This window comes from Ictalurus punctatus, chromosome 12, assembly GCF_001660625.3.
Source record: "Ictalurus punctatus breed USDA103 chromosome 12, Coco_2.0, whole genome shotgun sequence".
NCBI classification, from domain to species: domain Eukaryota; kingdom Metazoa; phylum Chordata; class Actinopteri; order Siluriformes; family Ictaluridae; genus Ictalurus; species Ictalurus punctatus.
The window spans coordinates 7,052,604-7,070,443 of NC_030427.2; the positions used below are offsets into that span (position 1 = coordinate 7,052,604).

Consider the following 17,840-nt stretch of genomic DNA (forward strand, 5'->3'; position numbering starts at 1 on the left):
GGCTGTTTATCATCACATGGTACTGACAGACTTCATATAACTGAAGGAACGATGAATGGAGCCCTTTACCGGGATAATCTTGAGAAGAATCTGCTGCCATCCACCAGGATGATGAAGATGAGATGTGGGTGGACTTCCAGCAGGACAACGATCCAAAGCATACAGCAAAGGAAACTCTCAATTGGTCTCAGAGAAAAAAATCAAGCTGTTAGAATGGCCCAGTCAATCACCTGACTCGAATCCAATTGGACAAGATTTAAAGACAATATGTTTAGAAGAACGGGCCAAAATCACACCTGAATACTGCGGCCGATTAATTTCTTCATACAGTCTTGAAGCTTCTCCACTAAGTATTAAATACGTTTCAGTTAGCGTGTTCAGTACTTTTTTCCCGTGTCATTCCGCTTTATTACACATAACTTCATTTATGAACGTTAATGTTTGGATTTCTTTATATGTGTGGATCTCTTGAGTTAATACCAAAGTCTGGTGAAAATTTTATGTGAATAGCTTCGTTTGAAATATATTTACTGAAAAAAATGTTCAGTACTTATTCTCCCATTGTATAACATAATGGTTAAATAACAAATTCAGCACTCATCCTACTGTCTGGAATGCAGTGTAATTGTTCCGATCATGTGGTGTTATTTAGTAATAACCCCAGCTCACAAAATAATTCCTAGCTCTGCCACTCTTTTAAGGGTCCAGATGAGGTTGCCCATGGTGTGAACACCAAGAAACATGAAGCTCTTGACTCTCTCCCCAATCACACATTTCATGTGCAGTGGAGTTGTTTTATCAACATTAAAAGATAGATTGTTGTCTCTGCACCAGTCTGCAGGTTGATCCACCCCTTCCCTGTATGCTGACTTGTCATTTTTGATAATGAGGCCCACATCAGCAAATATGGCAAAGTGGTTTTATCTGTGGTGAGTCAGCAGCAGTGGACTGAGCACATAGCCCTTGGGAGCACCATTGTTCATTGTTCCGATGCAATATTCGAGGGCCCACCTACATTGCCCATGATGTTTTCCATATTGTACTGTTGTTGTAATAATGATTAATGACAGAAAGCATGCTTTTTGCTAGTGTCTAATTTAATCTATGTAATCATAACGCAGACTATCTGAAGAAAAGGTCTTTTCCTAAATTGGCAGCTGTTTTTGAATCTTTTAAAGAACATAAACATACTATTTTAAAGAACATAGCTACTCTTCTGACGAATGCAAAAGACTGCTTAAAGTTATAATACAATTTGTTACTTAAAATATTTTTAGGAACGTAATTATTACAGAATCTACTTAGTGTTTCATTATAATGTGTTCAGTGTGTGGAGAGATTTTTGACAAGGTAACACGTCATCTTCAAAGGTCATTGTGACATTGAGTACTCTTGAGCAGTCTCAGACTGGACTTCTAGAAAATGAGCTCTCAGACTGCTATTCGATGATATGTCTATGAGCTTTTTCAAGAGTTTTAATGGGGAAGCAGCTGGAAGCTTCATTTCAGTGTTCTCAGTGAAGGAGTTTTTAATCCACTGGTAAGAAGCGGCTTGATCCTTTGTGCAGGGAAATATCTGTCAAATTTTTGAGAGATGCACAGTTACGTGATCTTTAATGATGCTGAAATCCAGCTTTCTTTCTGCTATGAATGCATGTGTTGCTCAAACATGTTACTGATTCAAGAGGAGGCATGTTCCAAAGAGATCGTTTTCTTTCGAAAGTCTTTGGTGATTGCATTGCTTTGTCAAATTCTTTGTCTTACTGAATATGTCTGCAAGATAGCTAGAGCGGGCCATTTGCCATAAGCCAAAAACTCCACACGATCAGATATCTTAATACAGCAAAGTGGAGGCCATCCACATCAGATCTGCCTAAAATCATCTCAACAAAACTTTGACTAAAGTATGCTTAACATGGCAAACATTCAACTTGCTCAGTATTGAGTTCAATACTGACGTTTAGTTATTCTTCTTCTATCTTTAGTAGTTTGATATGTAATATTTAACTACAATATAACTACAATATGTAATATTGTAATATTTATTTGTAATAAGTGTACATTAGTTAGCTCTCTGACAAAGACATTGCAGCATTAGAGATGTGTATCCAGATGCTAGAAAGAGGTAGCAACAGTAGGAGCAGCATAGTTTTGGTAAGGGAAAGTCTGGATGCCTTAGGCAGATATAGCACCAACTCTAGCATTATAGCCCTCTGTTGGATGATGACTAGGTGGCATAATCTCTAAGCCAAAGCTAACGCTAAGGTTCCCCCACAGAACACCACTCCTCAATGCTTCCCCTGTCAAACAGGTTTGGCACCCACTGACATGCCTGAAAGACCTCTGGTTATAGGAGTGGCACATGAAATTAGCTAGGACTTTAGGGGCACCAGGAGCACTAGATAAGTGTTTACCAAGAGCCAGGGCACCTGACATAGGAGGTTATCTTAGGTCTTAGGAAGCATAGCTTTTCAAAGGTAGCTTTCATGTAAGAGCTAATGATATATGCCTTTGTCAATCAGACTAACATTGTAGAGGTGTGTAAATTCCACCATATTGAGACTGTGTTTGTACCCTGAGCTAAACATAAATGTAGAAATATGCAGAAAATTTGATTTAGTAACCTAATTAACAAAGTATTTCATACTAAATACCAGCCAGCACATTTGATCTGAAGCTAGAACTTTTGAATATTAGATCTCTTAGATTTGATATCTATTACTTAAGTAATAGATATAAATATACAATATTTATATTTATACAGTACATATACAGTTATTTACATCACCCTCATCTATCTGGCAGAGGAGAAGGTGTTGCATTTATATTTATTTCTAGGCCACAAAAAAATAAGCGTACCCAGTCAATTCCATTAATTAATATTTACAAACCCCCAGTGCTGTATTCTGAATTTCTTTATGAATTTGCATATCTCTCCACCATAGTAGAAGATAACAAAAATAATTCTAGATTTTTATTTAATACTGTAACAAAGTTAACTTGGAATAAGACCACCACAGAAGCATACACACCACCAATATTTAGTAGTAATGACTTTATGAATTTTTAAATGGTGTGACGTCACTAGAATACCCATAAAACAATTCTCCTCATTGAGCTGAGTGTTTTGTTATGTCACAAGTCTATCTTGTGGTACTTTTGTGATTCTACTTAATTTGGGGTGCATGTGACATCACATGATATGATCATATGATGTCACTAAAATACCCATAATGCAATTCTCCTCATTGAGCTGTTTTAGCTTTAGCTAGGAAACTATTTCTAGTAACCATATAAATCATACAAGTCATGCACATTTTATGGACCATCCTTTCTTGCAGAAAAACTACTGAGTATTTAAAGATACAGTAATCGATGGGTTTATATTACAAAACACAAATGCACGATATGTAGAAAATAGAAATAAAGAATGTAGTTATAAAGCTGATGGACAGAGTCACAGGTATAGGATGCGTGATGGTAAAGCATCTGGATTCGTGATGGTAAAGCATCTCTGGTGGTAAAGCCTAATGTATTGTACAATGCATACCTTTTTATACCTCTGACCCTTTGTGAAGTGTATCATGACAGAGAACCAAATGGAAGTGACACAGTGTATTTTACGGCATTATGGAGATCACCCTAGTGAATTGTAGGTTAATTACTTTCCTCAGAATGAGTTGGTGGGTACAAAGGCAAAAGGTCTCCTGTGTAGACCATGTGGTCTTACACACATTGTAAGATATAATAATATATATTGTATCTTTCATTTAATACAGTTGTATTTATGTATGACATCACCACATTATTCACGATGAAATATGGATTAGATTGATGATAAACATGCCCTGAAGAATATTGTAGTTAAGCATAGTTTAGATGACTAAGTTCAGTTCACATGGTCTCTTTGACCCACATTGCTGATTACTTTAACCTTAAACAAATTACTTCCACAGTTTATATATGTAATACATTCATCAGTTCATAAGGCAAATGTTATACCTGCACTTCATTAATCAGCACTCATCTGAATTTTGTTCTTTTTATTCAACTCTCACACTAGGCTTTACATATGTAGGGTTTTAAAGTTGTGTGTGTGTGTGTGTGTGTGTGTGTGTGTGTGTGTGTGTGTGTGTCTGTGTGTGTGTGTGTGTGAGTGAGAGAGAGAGAGAGAGAGACAGACAGACAGACAGACATAGACATATGCACATATTTTCCACTTTCTGATGATGTAGAGGTTCAAGAATGTCCCAATCATATCGAGTCCCATGATAGGTTTTGAAAAACATCAGGCTTTGGAAAGATGGTGAGACTTATGTGAGACACTGGACAAAGTGGAAGATGACTTTAAGGAGAGCTCAGACACAGTAGACACCTTGGAGGGAAGGTCAGAGGAGTTGGAGATATTTGTGGGAATGGAATGCAGGGCTACGGCTTCTTCAGCAGGAACTGTATCCTCAATTGTCCTTTAGAGATTTTTATTAAGCATCGTTAGAATCTGAATATCATGCAAAGTAAGCCTATGGACCTGTAGTATTTCCCTGTTTTAGCACACTTGATTTGCCATATATAAATCCTTCAAAAGCTGGAGCAGGGAAAATGTTAAACTGGGCAGTTTTATACAGTTGAACAGTTCAGTAAGATTCTCCTGTTCTGGTCAGTGGAAAGAATGCAATACATGATCTAAATGTGAACTCACCTCCTGTCCAGAGACCAGAGCTTATAAATTGATATCATGTACAAGAGCCCTCCAGTAAATTGAAATATACTTCCAGCCCATCCAACAAACAATGGTGTGCCCAGATCAAACCTGAAATTAGACAGAGAAGCAAGACAAAACCACATTGTTCTCCAACTCAGTTAATTAATGATATATCACAAATTACAAGACGAAAAAAAGTTTGCAGAACCATAGTAGTACTTCACTGATAATCCTGATTATTTGATTATTTAATCAAATGCTTATAAAGTGCTTACTTTAATTCAAAACTAGGATTGAAGAATTCTGCTGTAATGTTGCGAGCATAGACAGCATACCCTGCTGCAGATAACAAACCTTTAAGATGAGAGATTGAAGAGAAACAAAGTGGTTAATTTCACTTTTGAGGGACTTACTGTCAAGGTCAAACATATAATAGTAATTTAAAAAATGAATCTCAGTACCACTGGTAGTATGACAGAGGCTTCCTATGAAGATGGCTCTGTTCTTCTCCTTCTCTTTGCCTCCTATGTAAGTGCATTCCATCCCTACCAGGCTCAGAATGAACCCCAAAATGCCAATGGCTACTCCACCCATTAGTAGTGCCCTCACAATCTGGACATTATCTGGACATATAAAGTTTATTAAGTTGAATAGCTTTCTTGATACAGCACACGTCATTATTTGGCGATTTGTCAATAAAACAGAGAAATATGCACACCACCACAGCAGCAGTAATTGGTCTAAGTGTTATTAGATAGACTTTTGCCTGTACTTACTTTCCACGGACCAGAGCACGGGAAAGTCATAGCAGTTGGAGACAGCATTAGAGGAAGTGGTGCAGGTCCGCCACAGACTGGACCAATACCAAGTAATGTAGACGACAGAGCTGCCTCCCTGGCCGCCAGCAGCGGCCACCTTCCAGCCCTCCATTGCCAAAGAGCAAGCAATGAAAATCCATCCCAATACGGTCAGTAAAAATCCCCAGATCTGCGTTTCACGGACCTCCATATTCAGTTCACTACTCTACTCTCAGATACTGATGTCTGATTTTTTTTCCCCTTGTTGTCTGCCTGTCTGTACCTCTTTAGCAATCCATTTTTTCTTCCTCAAACCTATTTTGTCTGAATTTACTGCACATGCGCCTGTCTAGTTTTTAACCTTTTACTAAAATTAGTCCTTTTAGGAGTTTTCAACAAGTTTTTAACTAGTCTTCCCCTCACATGGTCACAATTAATCTAAATCCTTTTTTTTTTTGTTGCTTTTCTGCAAACCAACAGTAGAGAACTGGCGCAGGAGACAATGTGTCCTTCTTGTTGTCAATGTGAGTGAGTCTTAGTGTACATTCTCAGAGATGGACTGATAAGTGAGGCACAGAGAACTGATAAAGTGCTTACCTAGACATGTAGCTCAAATTTCTGCTTGACTAACACATTGTACCTGACTTAGGAAACGTTTGTCTATCAAGAGAAGAAAATCCTATCTGAGTCAAAAGGAATACAATTATGACTTAATCTGTCAGCACAGGGTGTTCTGCTATGAATCAGTACTATAAGTAGGAAAACATGAAACTTTTTTAAAGGGGAAAAAAGAATGTGTATTTATTATGACAACAGAAGCATCCAAATATTTCACAGATTTTTTGCACTAATGTAAGCTGTCTCCCTTGACAATTTGTCTACTCCTAACAATCTGAAGATATAAATTAAAGCGAAATCTCAGTGTTTATATGGATTAAGTGACGATAAAGGCTGAGAAGAATTACAAACAAGAGAAAGGTCTTTATTTACTTAAAATATTGTCTCAGATTTAAAAAAGACATTACAGTATTAATTTTGCAATGTTTTGTGTGTATGTATGTTGGAGATGTTTAATTGGACATGGGTTAGAACTTTGTATGTAAACTAGTAATATCTCCTCTGCCTTTGATGTTTTGATATTAGCACCTTGTCAAACCAAAACATGGCTTAAGACTAAGAAAGTCATCCTTGTTTATCATCTACAGGTGAGTATGTATTTTTTTTTTTCAGTATTAATGCTTTTATTAGTCATACTGCCTCAGAAATTACCCAAATTCGAGAACCAACAAGAAGTAAACTGTAATGATCAACTTTAAGACATGCTAGTAATAAAGAATAAAGAAATAACAATATGAATAATAAAGAAATTGATCTTTAATTTGCAGTTCAAGTAAATCAAAAATAGTTCAATATGACTGGATTTACACATTTTAGATATATTACTAAATAAATGATTCAAAGGCAGCTTTCCCCTTTGAGGATTTTTAAGGAAAATGATAATTTCAGTGGTCTGACACTCATATAAACAAACTATTTTTCAAGTTCAGAAAATGTTTAGAAAATATGTTTCTTGCCATATCTTATAGTCATAAAATTTTCTTCAATGATTATGTTTTGTTGTTGCTGCTGTTATAATTATTTTAAATTCAAAGTAACAACTTAACGGTCATTCCATCTCAAGTGGTCCAATACAGGTTGCTCCGCCATTTTTAATTTTCCTACTTTTTTTTTTTTTACCTCTATGTATTGGCATTGCAAAACCACAAATTATTTATTTCCATCCATCCGTCCATCTTCTATACCACTTATCCTTCCTACAGGGTCGCGGGGGAACCTGGAGCCTATCCCAGGGAGCATGGGGCACAAGGCGGGGCACATCCTGGACAGGGCGCCAATCCATCGCAGGGCACAATCACATACACACTCACACACCCATTCATACACTACGGACACTTTGGACACGCCAATCAGCCTACCATGCATGTCTTTGGACTGGGGGAGGAAACCGGAGTACCCGGAGGAAACCCCCGCAGCACGGGGAGAACATGCAAACTCCGCACACACAGGGCCACGGTGGGAATCGAACCCCCGACCCTGGAGGTGGGAGGCGAACGTACTGGCATCTCGGCTTAGGATGGTCTGAAATCCTCGGAACAAGAACTGATTTCTAGAGCACATTACAAGGTACATGAACATATATAAACAACTTGCACATTCCAAATGTACTGCTCAAGATTGTGCACAGTTCCACTTTTAGTATCAATCTATAATGGCAGTACGTGACTACAACTCGGAAGACTCTCACTGCTTTTATCACAGGAGAAACAACATCACAGCTCTGTTTATGACACTGTTCATTTGTAAAACATCCAACTGAACACTGTGATTCCATATTTGGATAAAATCTGTTCACGCATACCAACTGAAGACCTGTATCAACATGATACATCAAACTAGTTCTTCAAATCTGGCCCTTGAGGTCTACTGTCCTGCAGAGTTTAGCTCCAACCCTAATCAAACACACCTGAACAAGCTAACTAAGGTCTTCAGGATTACTGGAAAATTACAGGCAGTTAAGTTTGGAGGTTAAAGCTAAACTCTGCAGATTTTAAGAACTCTTCAAATGTAGTAATATATTAGACCTCATTGACAAGCATAAGCTATTGTATGTCAATCATAAACATAATTACTGTAAAATAATGTTCATTTGTATGATTTATTATGCTTATATTTAGGGCTGTAAATTAATTACAATTTTAATCGAATTAATTACATGATTTGCCAATTAATTCATCTAATTATTCATCTAATCACCATATTAACAGGCCTATAGTCAACAGCAATCCATTTAGCTATCACATTTGTTAGTTTTCCTGATGTAGACTTAATAATTCTGTGCTTCTTGCTCTCGATCAGTGTGGTTTGGTAGAGTGTGTTGACTGTAGCCGCCAGGGTTGTGCTAACTGTACAGCTTGCTAAAACATGTTTTGACTTCAGGTGGCATTTCAGGCTAGAACTGCTTTGATGGTATGCAAATTCTTCATTGCAGATAGTGCATGATGGGGATGGGGATGGGGGTGTGGAGGTGGTTGTGCATGAACACAGCACTTTAAATGCTTTAATTCAGGGGTTCCCAAACTTTTCCAGGGCGAGGCCCGCCAAATGGCATTAACATTTGCCCGAGGCCCCCCTTTTGCAAGATGTCTTTAAAACACATTAAAAATACAGACTTCTGAATATATCCTCGTTTTTTATTAATAATTACATCTTACATCTTTACATTACATTACATTAGGAATTGATTGTGTGTGTGTGTGTGTGTGTGTGTGTGTGTGTGTGTGTGTGTGTGCGTGTGTGTGTGTGTGTGTGTGGGGTTGTCTGAGAGTGAGAAAGAAAACATCATGTATTTATTTATTTTTCACACCAAATTGTTGAGGCCCCCCGGGCGCCCCCTGGTGGCCCCCACTTTGAAAACCACTAGACTGATGTACAAGAAAAAGTTGTTTACAATTGTTTACTTCCTCAATATCTTGATTGACAGATGTGTCGTGCAGTCAGCAGTAAGTAATCCATTCGCAAAATATACCCACCTTTTCCGTTTTGTCCGACTTGTTAATGTGTTTTCAGATTGTCATTGTGTTTATAATTTGTTGTTTTATTTCTGAATTTCTTATTTTGTTTTCGGAATTGTTATTTTGTTTTGTATTATATTTGTGTTTTGTTTTGCACTTCTTGGCCACTGCATTACGTACTTTCTGAACTACTCATCAAATTACTTGTCTTTTCTTGTCAGTTCCCTTTCTCTTACTCATGACATCACCAGTGTTAAATGAAATCTGAGTGCAAAACAAATTCTCTCTTTTGCACTAATTCTACTTTATTTATTACCAACCTAAATTATACACGGATAAAACAGACATTCATGAGTCATGACTAAAGGGTTGCATCTTACACAATGGTTGGTAGTGAACAATTTAGAAAAGAAGAACAAAAAGAATATATTTATAAAAAGTTTTTGTATGATACACCATTTCACTCAAAACAAAACAAAACAAACTTATAGTGAACTGATTCCTAACCATTTCACCCCTTAATGGATGATCATGAGAGAATGCATGCACACACATAGCTTACTGTTACTATGTTACTGTTACTACAGTAAGATTCACAATATGTTAGTTGCTCAGCCGAAACGAGTAGCTTGTCATAAAAGTCTTGGAGAAAGTTTTGGAGAAAAACGGCAATATAGATGAAAATCTCTAAATTTGAGCAATTTAGTTTATAATATAAACTATAATATAAATATTCTAACTATTATATAGTATATAATAAATAAATAAATAAACTTTATATGATTTTTTATAAAGTCTCCGCTTTCAAAGGTAACTTTGAAAGCGTTCTTTCTCATTTGTAAGTCGCTTTGGATAAAAGCGTCTGCTAAGTGAATAAATGTAATGTAATGTAATGTAACTACCATTATCGCTAGCTATTAGTAGTCTGGTTCTGGTGGCCAACTAGTTATCTGTCAACATAATGTTATAATAACCAAATACAGCCAGAAGCAACTGTTCAGTCTTACCTGTGAAAGGTAATTCCCCAAGATCTGGTTTGGATTGTGTGACAGTTTGTACAGCCCCAAGCTCCACATGAGTCAAGCATCTTATCACCAATCCAGTTATGAGATTCGACAAGTTGCCTGGATCAATATGGCAGCGTCGTTGACGTATGATTCAGTGGCCAATGCAGCATCTATGTATCTATGGGTTTAACACTTGAACTTAATAGCTGTGTCCTCGACATCATAATGCTGCATCCATCGCGTGTACCTAGCTAACATTTTTGCTTCCTAGAACATTCTGGGAATCAAAAACTAACTAGCAAGGAAAGATTTAGTTATGGAAATAGATCATTGTTTTGGGGTTTGCGGATCATTCCCCTAACGTTCCCTAACGTTCTCTTAATTTTCCCATAATGTTTTCTTAATGTTCCTCTAACATTCTCTTAACGTTCCCCTAATGTTCTCTTACCCTCAATTTTCATGATTTATGTTTAATATATGTACATTCATGCATCATTAATGATAAATAAAACAAATCAGTCTATATAAATAAATAATCAGCACACAATCCATGTTTTTGTTGATCCATTGTTTACATAAAATTACAAGCCATGAATCTCAGATCATTCTAAACAGTATTTATCTTTTTTTTTTTTTAAATCATGGAAACCTTTTCATAGATAAAAAAATTGCAAGAACACTGTACACCTGCCATGATCAGATGCAGTAGAAAGAAACGGTTATGCGAGTTGAATTCCAAACAAACCAACTCAGCTGATGGCATGCTCTGACGTAGATCAGCGAAGATTGACAGGACAGGGACACTTCAGGGGCCAATCAGATTTCAATGCCCCTCTGGCCCCACCCCTGGATCGGCCAGTGCTTGGAGGAAATTTCAATTCTCTAAATTGACCTAAAAATAACCATTAGAGAACATTCTATATAGGTTCTCTTTAGATTGTCACAAAAACCTCCCTGCAATGTTTTGGGAAGGTTAGTATTTGGTTACAAAAATAAAACCTAAAAATAACCATTAGAGAATGTTCTATATAGGTTCTCTTTAGGTTGTTAAAAATAAATCTCCCTGCAACTTTCTGGGAAGGTTAGTTTTTAGTTACAAAATAAGAACCTGCATAAAACATTCCTAGAACATTGTTATTTGGTTCCCAAAAAATCAACATTCTGTGTTTGCTGAGTAGTACTCGTCGAAAAACTTTGCTCACATTCCGAAGTATGTCTTCCTAACCCGCTGCCGTCAATCAGAGTAAGAGGGAATAAGGACAAACTATAAAGTTCCAGTCTTCAGAAGGGTTCGATTAATGCAGGCATGCATGCTGAAAAATACAGCTGAACTAGCTTTATTGTCAGAGCTCTATTTGGTTGTCTCAAGACAAACTTTTTCCTCAACCACCCCACTTTTCCTCACACGCTCCACCTCTCAGACCTAGCCCAATTACATTCAAATCAAAATGGAAATAGAAATAAATCATAAAACAAATTATCCAATATCACACACATTTAAAGCAATTTTACAAAAATAAATCTCACAATACATTTATGTAGTGTTCTAGATTGAAACCGTTCTCTACTATGTTACAGGCTATTTTCTCTTGTTTAAATTAAGGTTTTTCAGTGCTAACTTGTATCCTGGGTATAAAGTATGTACTATATGGAGAAGGAAAGCATTAAACTTTTAAACTTTATTGTGTGTCAAACAAAAATGGATGTTTATAATAGCAGGAAAAATAAGGTTGAAAAAAGGAAGTCATAATATTATAATGGTTATAAAAGTCCAGGATTTTAGTCGATTTTCTCTTTTATAAAAAGAGAAAATTGTGACAAGTTTTGAAAGAATTTGGTACCATCTCTTGTTGATGATGAACTTTATTTTACACATACCTTGTCTTAAAGACATCTTATGGGTCTGTTTTGCTTATTTTTTGTAATTTAATTATTCATTTTTGGTGTTTACCAGAGGTTTTAATGTTTGAGTAATTTAACTTTTTTGTTAATATTCAATTCTCTCTCAAATATGTATAGATGTGTTCTCTGTTTTCATGTACTGGTAAGTTCATTCTTGCAAGATAATTCCTACTTCCCAAGTACACAAGACTTTACTGTGTGTACTTGATGTTGTGAAACACCCCTGTTCTCTGAACTCATATATATGAACTTTTGAGGAGGCGCTAATTAATGTGGGACACCTGAAACCTATCTCTAGCCTATTGTTATGCGTTTACTTGTTTATTTCAGTTTTATCTAGCCTAATAGTTTTTCTATCTATCTATCTATCTATCTATCTATCTATCTATCTATTTATTTATTTCCTGGCCTTTGTGCATGCCAGTAATAATTTTAACTATTAATATCATCTCTCAAAACCAGTGGCAGGGCTTAATGTGTGATTGGGTGATCTATTTGAATTGATTGTTTTTGGAGGTTGTGAGGCATTATCTGAAGTTGGTTAAATAGCTAAACCAAATATGCAATTTTATGTTTCTGTTAAGTGACTGCAGTTGAACTGAGAAAGTACTGTTGTTGTGGTGCCTTCATCCAAAGAATATTGCACAGAATTGCATTGTCCAGTGGGAAATTTTTATTTGAAAGGCTTTTGAATAATACTTAGTGCTCAATTAAATCATACATTATTTGATCAATTGTTTGACATTTACAACTCCCTATTAAATTGATAGACTCAGATTCACTATGGAAAAGTTTGTGAATTATATCAGTGCATGCATTATAACAGCTAAAAATGTGTGACCTCTCCAGATCCCACATGAATTAGCTGATGTTGCTAGCTACTTCATTAAGTCAACATATCCACCAAATGGTAGGAACTGTGAGCAAAGCACTAGGATGTGAAAGATGTTAGAAATAAACAACAACGTTAAGACTGAAGTTGTACAAACATTAAAATCTATTTAGACATTTAGGCCCATAATTGTATTAGAAATACTAAGCTTGTAAATGAGAATTACATGAAATCACAAGATTTCCTTTATGTATAATTTTGTAAAGATACATTTACAGAAATGTTCACAATAATGAATTATCACAACCATACGTGCAACTAATCTTATATAACTTCACAACCACTAGCAAATACTAAGGACATGGGCTAAAAGGAGTAAACAGTACTAAACAGTAGACTGAACAGTAAAATTACCTTGCCAGCAAATATAACTTATAGCCATAACTCTCATATCTTCTATATATACACAAAAATTTCAGAAGTAGAGGTTTTATTAAAAGTACAATGTACTTTATTATATTACTTAACTAAAAACTACAACCATAACTAAACACTACAGTTTACTGGAATACCCAACACAGAAACATGTGGTTGGAAAGAAAGGTCCTGCTGCCAGCGCAGCAGAGCTCTGGAACGCACCAGAAATCTTCGAGAAACAGGGGTCAAAGTCTAGGGTTTCCAGTGATCATGAGGTGGAGACAGATGCTAGGTCCTAAAGAAGGTGAGTAGGCTGATCTAATTTCCGCATCTAGACAGCATGTTCCAGAGCCGGAGGTACATAACAGGAACCAACATCATAAATGTCTGTCATCAATTCAGTTGGTTATCAGGTCTCAATTCAGCAAAGGGCACATCCATTAAAGACAGAAGACTCATTCCATCTTCACTATATGCTGTCTTTTATTATCCCGACCCCCCCCCAGTCATCCCCCACCGCTCCCAAAAATTACAAAGAACGCTTCAGTAACTTCAGACCTGGCAATCTATGCGAACACTTTTATGTCTGTAAACGTCTAAAAATGCACAGGTATGAAAAGTTAGATAGTTATATAGTACTTAGTAGATTTGCTTTTAAAAAGACTAAAGCTAAAGTACAAAATTACATTTTCACTTTAATATCTACTTGCTTTAGTGATGGTCAATGTGTTATCTGTGGTCGTTTCCCTTAGTGATTATGGTTGTGCATAAAGCATATCCATTTTACAGCCTATAACATAGGCATTCGCTCTTATTGGTCAGTTTTTTACAGAACTTTCCTGTAGAGATATTACACATAGGCATTTCTCCCAAACTGCCTCACAGAGTAGCCTTGATCTGCGGCACCTTTTTCAGAACTTACAGGACTTTTGCCATTTTTGCTTTGAGTTTTCATGAAAGAGGTGACTCCAGTGTAGGTGTATTCCCTTTAAATGTGGAGAAAGTGTGATACATTATCATCTGTAACACAGACTTGTAAAATGATAAGTCGAAAGAAACTCATTAATGTTAATACTTCATATTTAATTAACAATCTTTTAATATTTGAGATAAATAGTTATGTACCTCATGCTGAAGCCCTCTGTCATGGAGAAGCAGAAGATACTGCCCCCCAAAAAGCAAAGGACAGATCCTGCCCATCCAATAAACAGTGCAGCCCCCAGCTCAAACCTGGACAGATAATAACAATTAGGCTGATATAATCAGATTATGTTTATAATAATTCCTATAATTAATATAATAAGTTTAATTGCTTTGCTGCAGTTACTTACTTTTGTGCCACAAATAAAGGGTCGAAAAACTCAGAGGTTATTCTGTGAGCATATAGTGAACATGTTGCTAATGAACAGACACCTGTAGAGAAAAATACAGTGAGAGATTAAATTCTTATCCAAATTACAGACTGAACTAAATGTCCTCATGCCAATAGCATGGATGCTAGTTTATTTGTTAATTCTATGCTAAAAAAAAATAAAAATACCCCAACCTTGTTACTCAACTAAGAGCAAAACACAACCACTGTCAGCAAAGAACATTAAAGATACTGTTACCTGAAAATGGTTAACACATTTATTAATTATTAAATTCAGGTTTTATTAGTTTCAAATTTTTTTTTTTTTAATGTTTCAAAGTTAGGTTAAATGACACCCCAATCATGGAATAACCCATCACACTTTTACATTCATTTGCCAGCTCACCTATTAAAAGAGGTTGAATGTAACCTCTTTCTGAGTTGAATGGAATACAACCCTTAATGAATCCTGTAAAGGATATTTTCCCCAAGAGTACAGTAATAATTTAATAAACTATGCAATAATTTCCTGTACTATGTAGTACACTATATACTATGTAACTATGCAGTGTAGAATAAATACCATTTTACATTTGATTTTATATATTGCAGTGTTCATTGCAAATTAATTATTATGAACCTTGAATTTCAACTAAAGCAAATTTCTCATTCCATTTAATTTACACAATGATCATTATTCTTACTGTGGCATTTTGTAGGTCAGACTAATCTTTTGATTTGTTTGAGTTGTTTTATTCAAATTTATGATGTAAATTACACTGAACATCTATATGAAAGTTTATGAAAGCTCTAGATGAAAGTTTCTCCTAGTGACAATGAAGATGTATAGTATCTATAGACATATTGGTGAGGAATAGGTTCCTGACCCCAGGTCTATTGATTGTAGTAATTAGAAAAGTAGTATAAATGTAGTAGAGGTCTAGACAATTACCACTGAGGATAAAATGTAGTCCAGAGAGGCAGGTAATCCTGGCCTTGGTAGTCTCAGAGCCACCTATCTTTGTGCATTTCATTCCCACTAGGGCCAGAATGGCCCCAAAGAAACCCAGGCACACTCCAGAGATCATCAGCCCACGACACACCTGAATATAAGCTGCACAATCAGGACAACAGATGCTTGAATTCACTGAGGTTTTCAGTGTACATCAAAGTAATGGCTGATTGGTAATATAAAGTAGGTAAGAGGTGCCAGTCAGTCCCACAGATTTTTTAATGACTTGAAGTAAAGGATTATAAACTGACTGTGGTAAAGAATAAGAAAAAAGTAGGCATTTAGAGACTACTACACTATATGACCAAAAGTATGTGGACACCTTACCATGACACCCATATTTGAGCCTTCCCCAAACTGTTGCCAAAGCTGGTAGCATATAAATTTCTAGAATGTCTTTGTATGCAATAGCATTACCACTTCCCTTCAATTGAATTCAGGGGTCTAGCCCAAACCTGTTCTAGCATGAAAATGATAATGAATCCTTATTGATCACATATACATTACAGCACAGTGAAATTCTTTTCTTCACATACCCCAGCATGTTAGGAAACTGGGGTCAGAGCACAGGGTCAGCCATGATACAGCACCCCCTGGAGCAGAGAGGGTTAAGGCCCAACAGTGGCAGCTTGGCAGTGCTGGGGCTTGAACCCCCAACCTGCCAATCAGTAACCCAGAGCCTTAACCGCTAAATCATCACTGCCCCATCCAAGTGAAGTCCATGAAGACATGGTTTGCCAGGGTTGTGGAAGAACTCAAGTGGCCTGCATTGAGCCCTGCCCTCAACCTTACTGCGCACCTTTGGGATGAATTGGAATGCCCGTGTACACCAGGCCTTCTCGCCCAACATCCGTGCCCAACCTCACTAATGCTCCTGAGGCTAAACGGGCAAATACCCACAGCCATGCTCCAGAACTAGTGGAAAGCCTTCCCAGAAGAGCAGAGGTTATTATAACAATGACTGGAGGATTATATCTGGAATGGGATGTTCAAAAACCACATGAGTGTTATGGTCAGGTGTCCACAAACCTTTGGCCACATAGTGTATCTTAATGCATATCAGAATGCTTTCCTAGACTGAGATTAAGAGTTTGTAGTGTTTATTACTATAGTTACCCATGTTTCCCATATATTGAATGCAATGATTACCAAAGTTAACTGATCTTATACAATTTCCAGAAATTGTACTTCTGTATGTCAGCACTACAGACTGGGAAGTCCTTCATGTTCTAATCTAGTGTTAGGGTTACTTTAAGTGCATTTGGCACAATTTAACCTTGGCACAGTGATGGCCCTTTCAAAATGATGCATTAAGCTATTTGGCCCTGGTTATTTTGCTGGGAGAGGACATCACTCAAGCCAAAGTCACATTAGAGCTATCTGATACTTTGCTTCTCTTTTTCCATTAACAAATGTTGTCATCTACTCTTCCTGAGAGGAAGACTTAACAAAATTAAATCCAGTCTCCCGAGAGGTTAACATCTCTCTACAAGATCGTCTAAGCATACATAAACCTAAAGTAATTTTAGTTTACCCACAAACTCACTACAAAATCATTTTTCTCTAGTAAGGAAAAGAAAGGCCATAAAAAGAGCAAATAACAAACCATCTAAAGCCAGCATGGAAGGGAAGTCCTTGCAGTTGGAGATTCCAGTTGAATCCGTCACACATGTCTTCCAGAGATTGGACCAAAAGGTTGCTGTTGTGATGACTGTTCCATCCACAGAGGACACTTTCCAGTAGTCAGTGGGCAGTGTGGAGGAGATCAGAACCCAGCCTGATATACTAAGCAGCAAAGCAACAATCTCCATAACCATCTTTCCCATAGTTTTCCCAGAGTCCAAATATGAACAAAGCCGAATCACTTGAAATCAGTGATTCAATATTGCCAGTCAATAGTTATTATAGGAAACAGTACTCAGGGTTGGCTATGGTCACTACATGTCAGGATAGCAGTGTTTCTAGTATGTGCTTCAGGAGGATGTGTTGTGGACTGAATTTGGCTAGCACTGGGTCCCTTTTGGTTGCATTATATACAACAGGGAGGGCTTTGTTCTCAAACCTTTTCAACAACTGACCAATAGCCTTTTTTATTCACATTAACCATCCATTTCACCACAACACAGTGACACACACACACACACACACACACACACACACACACACACACACACACACACACACACACACACACACACACACACACACACACATCACTCCACAAGAATGATTTGAAGAGGAAGGGTAAG

The 17,840-nt window shown here is 36.8% G+C and overlaps 2 protein-coding genes across 2 annotated transcripts; both read right to left on the bottom strand.

The window, feature by feature from the left end:
• Positions 1–4,171: 4,171 nt before the first annotated feature.
• Positions 4,172–6,097, bottom strand: cldn10e (claudin 10e). Its single transcript, NM_001329277.1, has 5 exons — positions 5,478–6,097; positions 5,163–5,324; positions 4,977–5,055; positions 4,699–4,809; positions 4,172–4,465 (listed from the first exon to the last, which is right to left on the bottom strand). The coding sequence occupies exons 1-5, from the start codon at positions 5,707–5,709 to the stop codon at positions 4,288–4,290; spliced, it is 762 nt and encodes a 253-aa protein (NP_001316206.1). The 5' UTR covers positions 5,710–6,097; the 3' UTR covers positions 4,172–4,287.
• Positions 6,098–13,784: 7,687 nt separating this feature from the next.
• Positions 13,785–17,577, bottom strand: cldn10a (claudin 10a). The gene is made up of 5 exons (XM_017481076.3): positions 17,198–17,577; positions 15,532–15,693; positions 14,560–14,641; positions 14,354–14,458; positions 13,785–14,214 (listed from the first exon to the last, which is right to left on the bottom strand). The coding sequence occupies exons 1-5, from the start codon at positions 17,415–17,417 to the stop codon at positions 14,079–14,081; spliced, it is 705 nt and encodes a 234-aa protein (XP_017336565.1). The 5' UTR covers positions 17,418–17,577; the 3' UTR covers positions 13,785–14,078.
• Between the last annotated feature and the right edge of the window lie 263 nt (positions 17,578–17,840).

Bases quoted from the DNA above. Each gene is read 5' to 3' on its own strand.
- cldn10e (NM_001329277.1), bottom strand. From the start codon at position 5,709: ATGGAGGTCCGTGAAACGCAGATCTGGGGATTTTTACTGACCGTATTG. The intron at 4,810-4,976 runs GTAAGCACTTTA...GTCTAATTTCAG, and splicing joins AATCCTAGTTTTGAATTAAA to GTTTGATCTGGGCACACCAT. The intron at 4,466-4,698 runs GTGAGTTCACAT...AAATCTCTAAAG, and splicing joins CTCTGGTCTCTGGACAGGAG to GACAATTGAGGATACAGTTC.
- cldn10a (XM_017481076.3), bottom strand. From the start codon at position 17,417: ATGGGAAAGATGGTTATGGAGATTGTTGCTTTGCTGCTTAGTATATCA. The intron at 14,642-15,531 runs GTAATTGTCTAG...TTTTCTCTACAG, and splicing joins ACTACATTTTATCCTCAGTG to GTGTCTGTTCATTAGCAACA. The intron at 14,215-14,353 runs GTACATAACTAT...CCACATTTAAAG, and splicing joins ACAGAGGGCTTCAGCATGAG to GGAATACACCTACACTGGAG.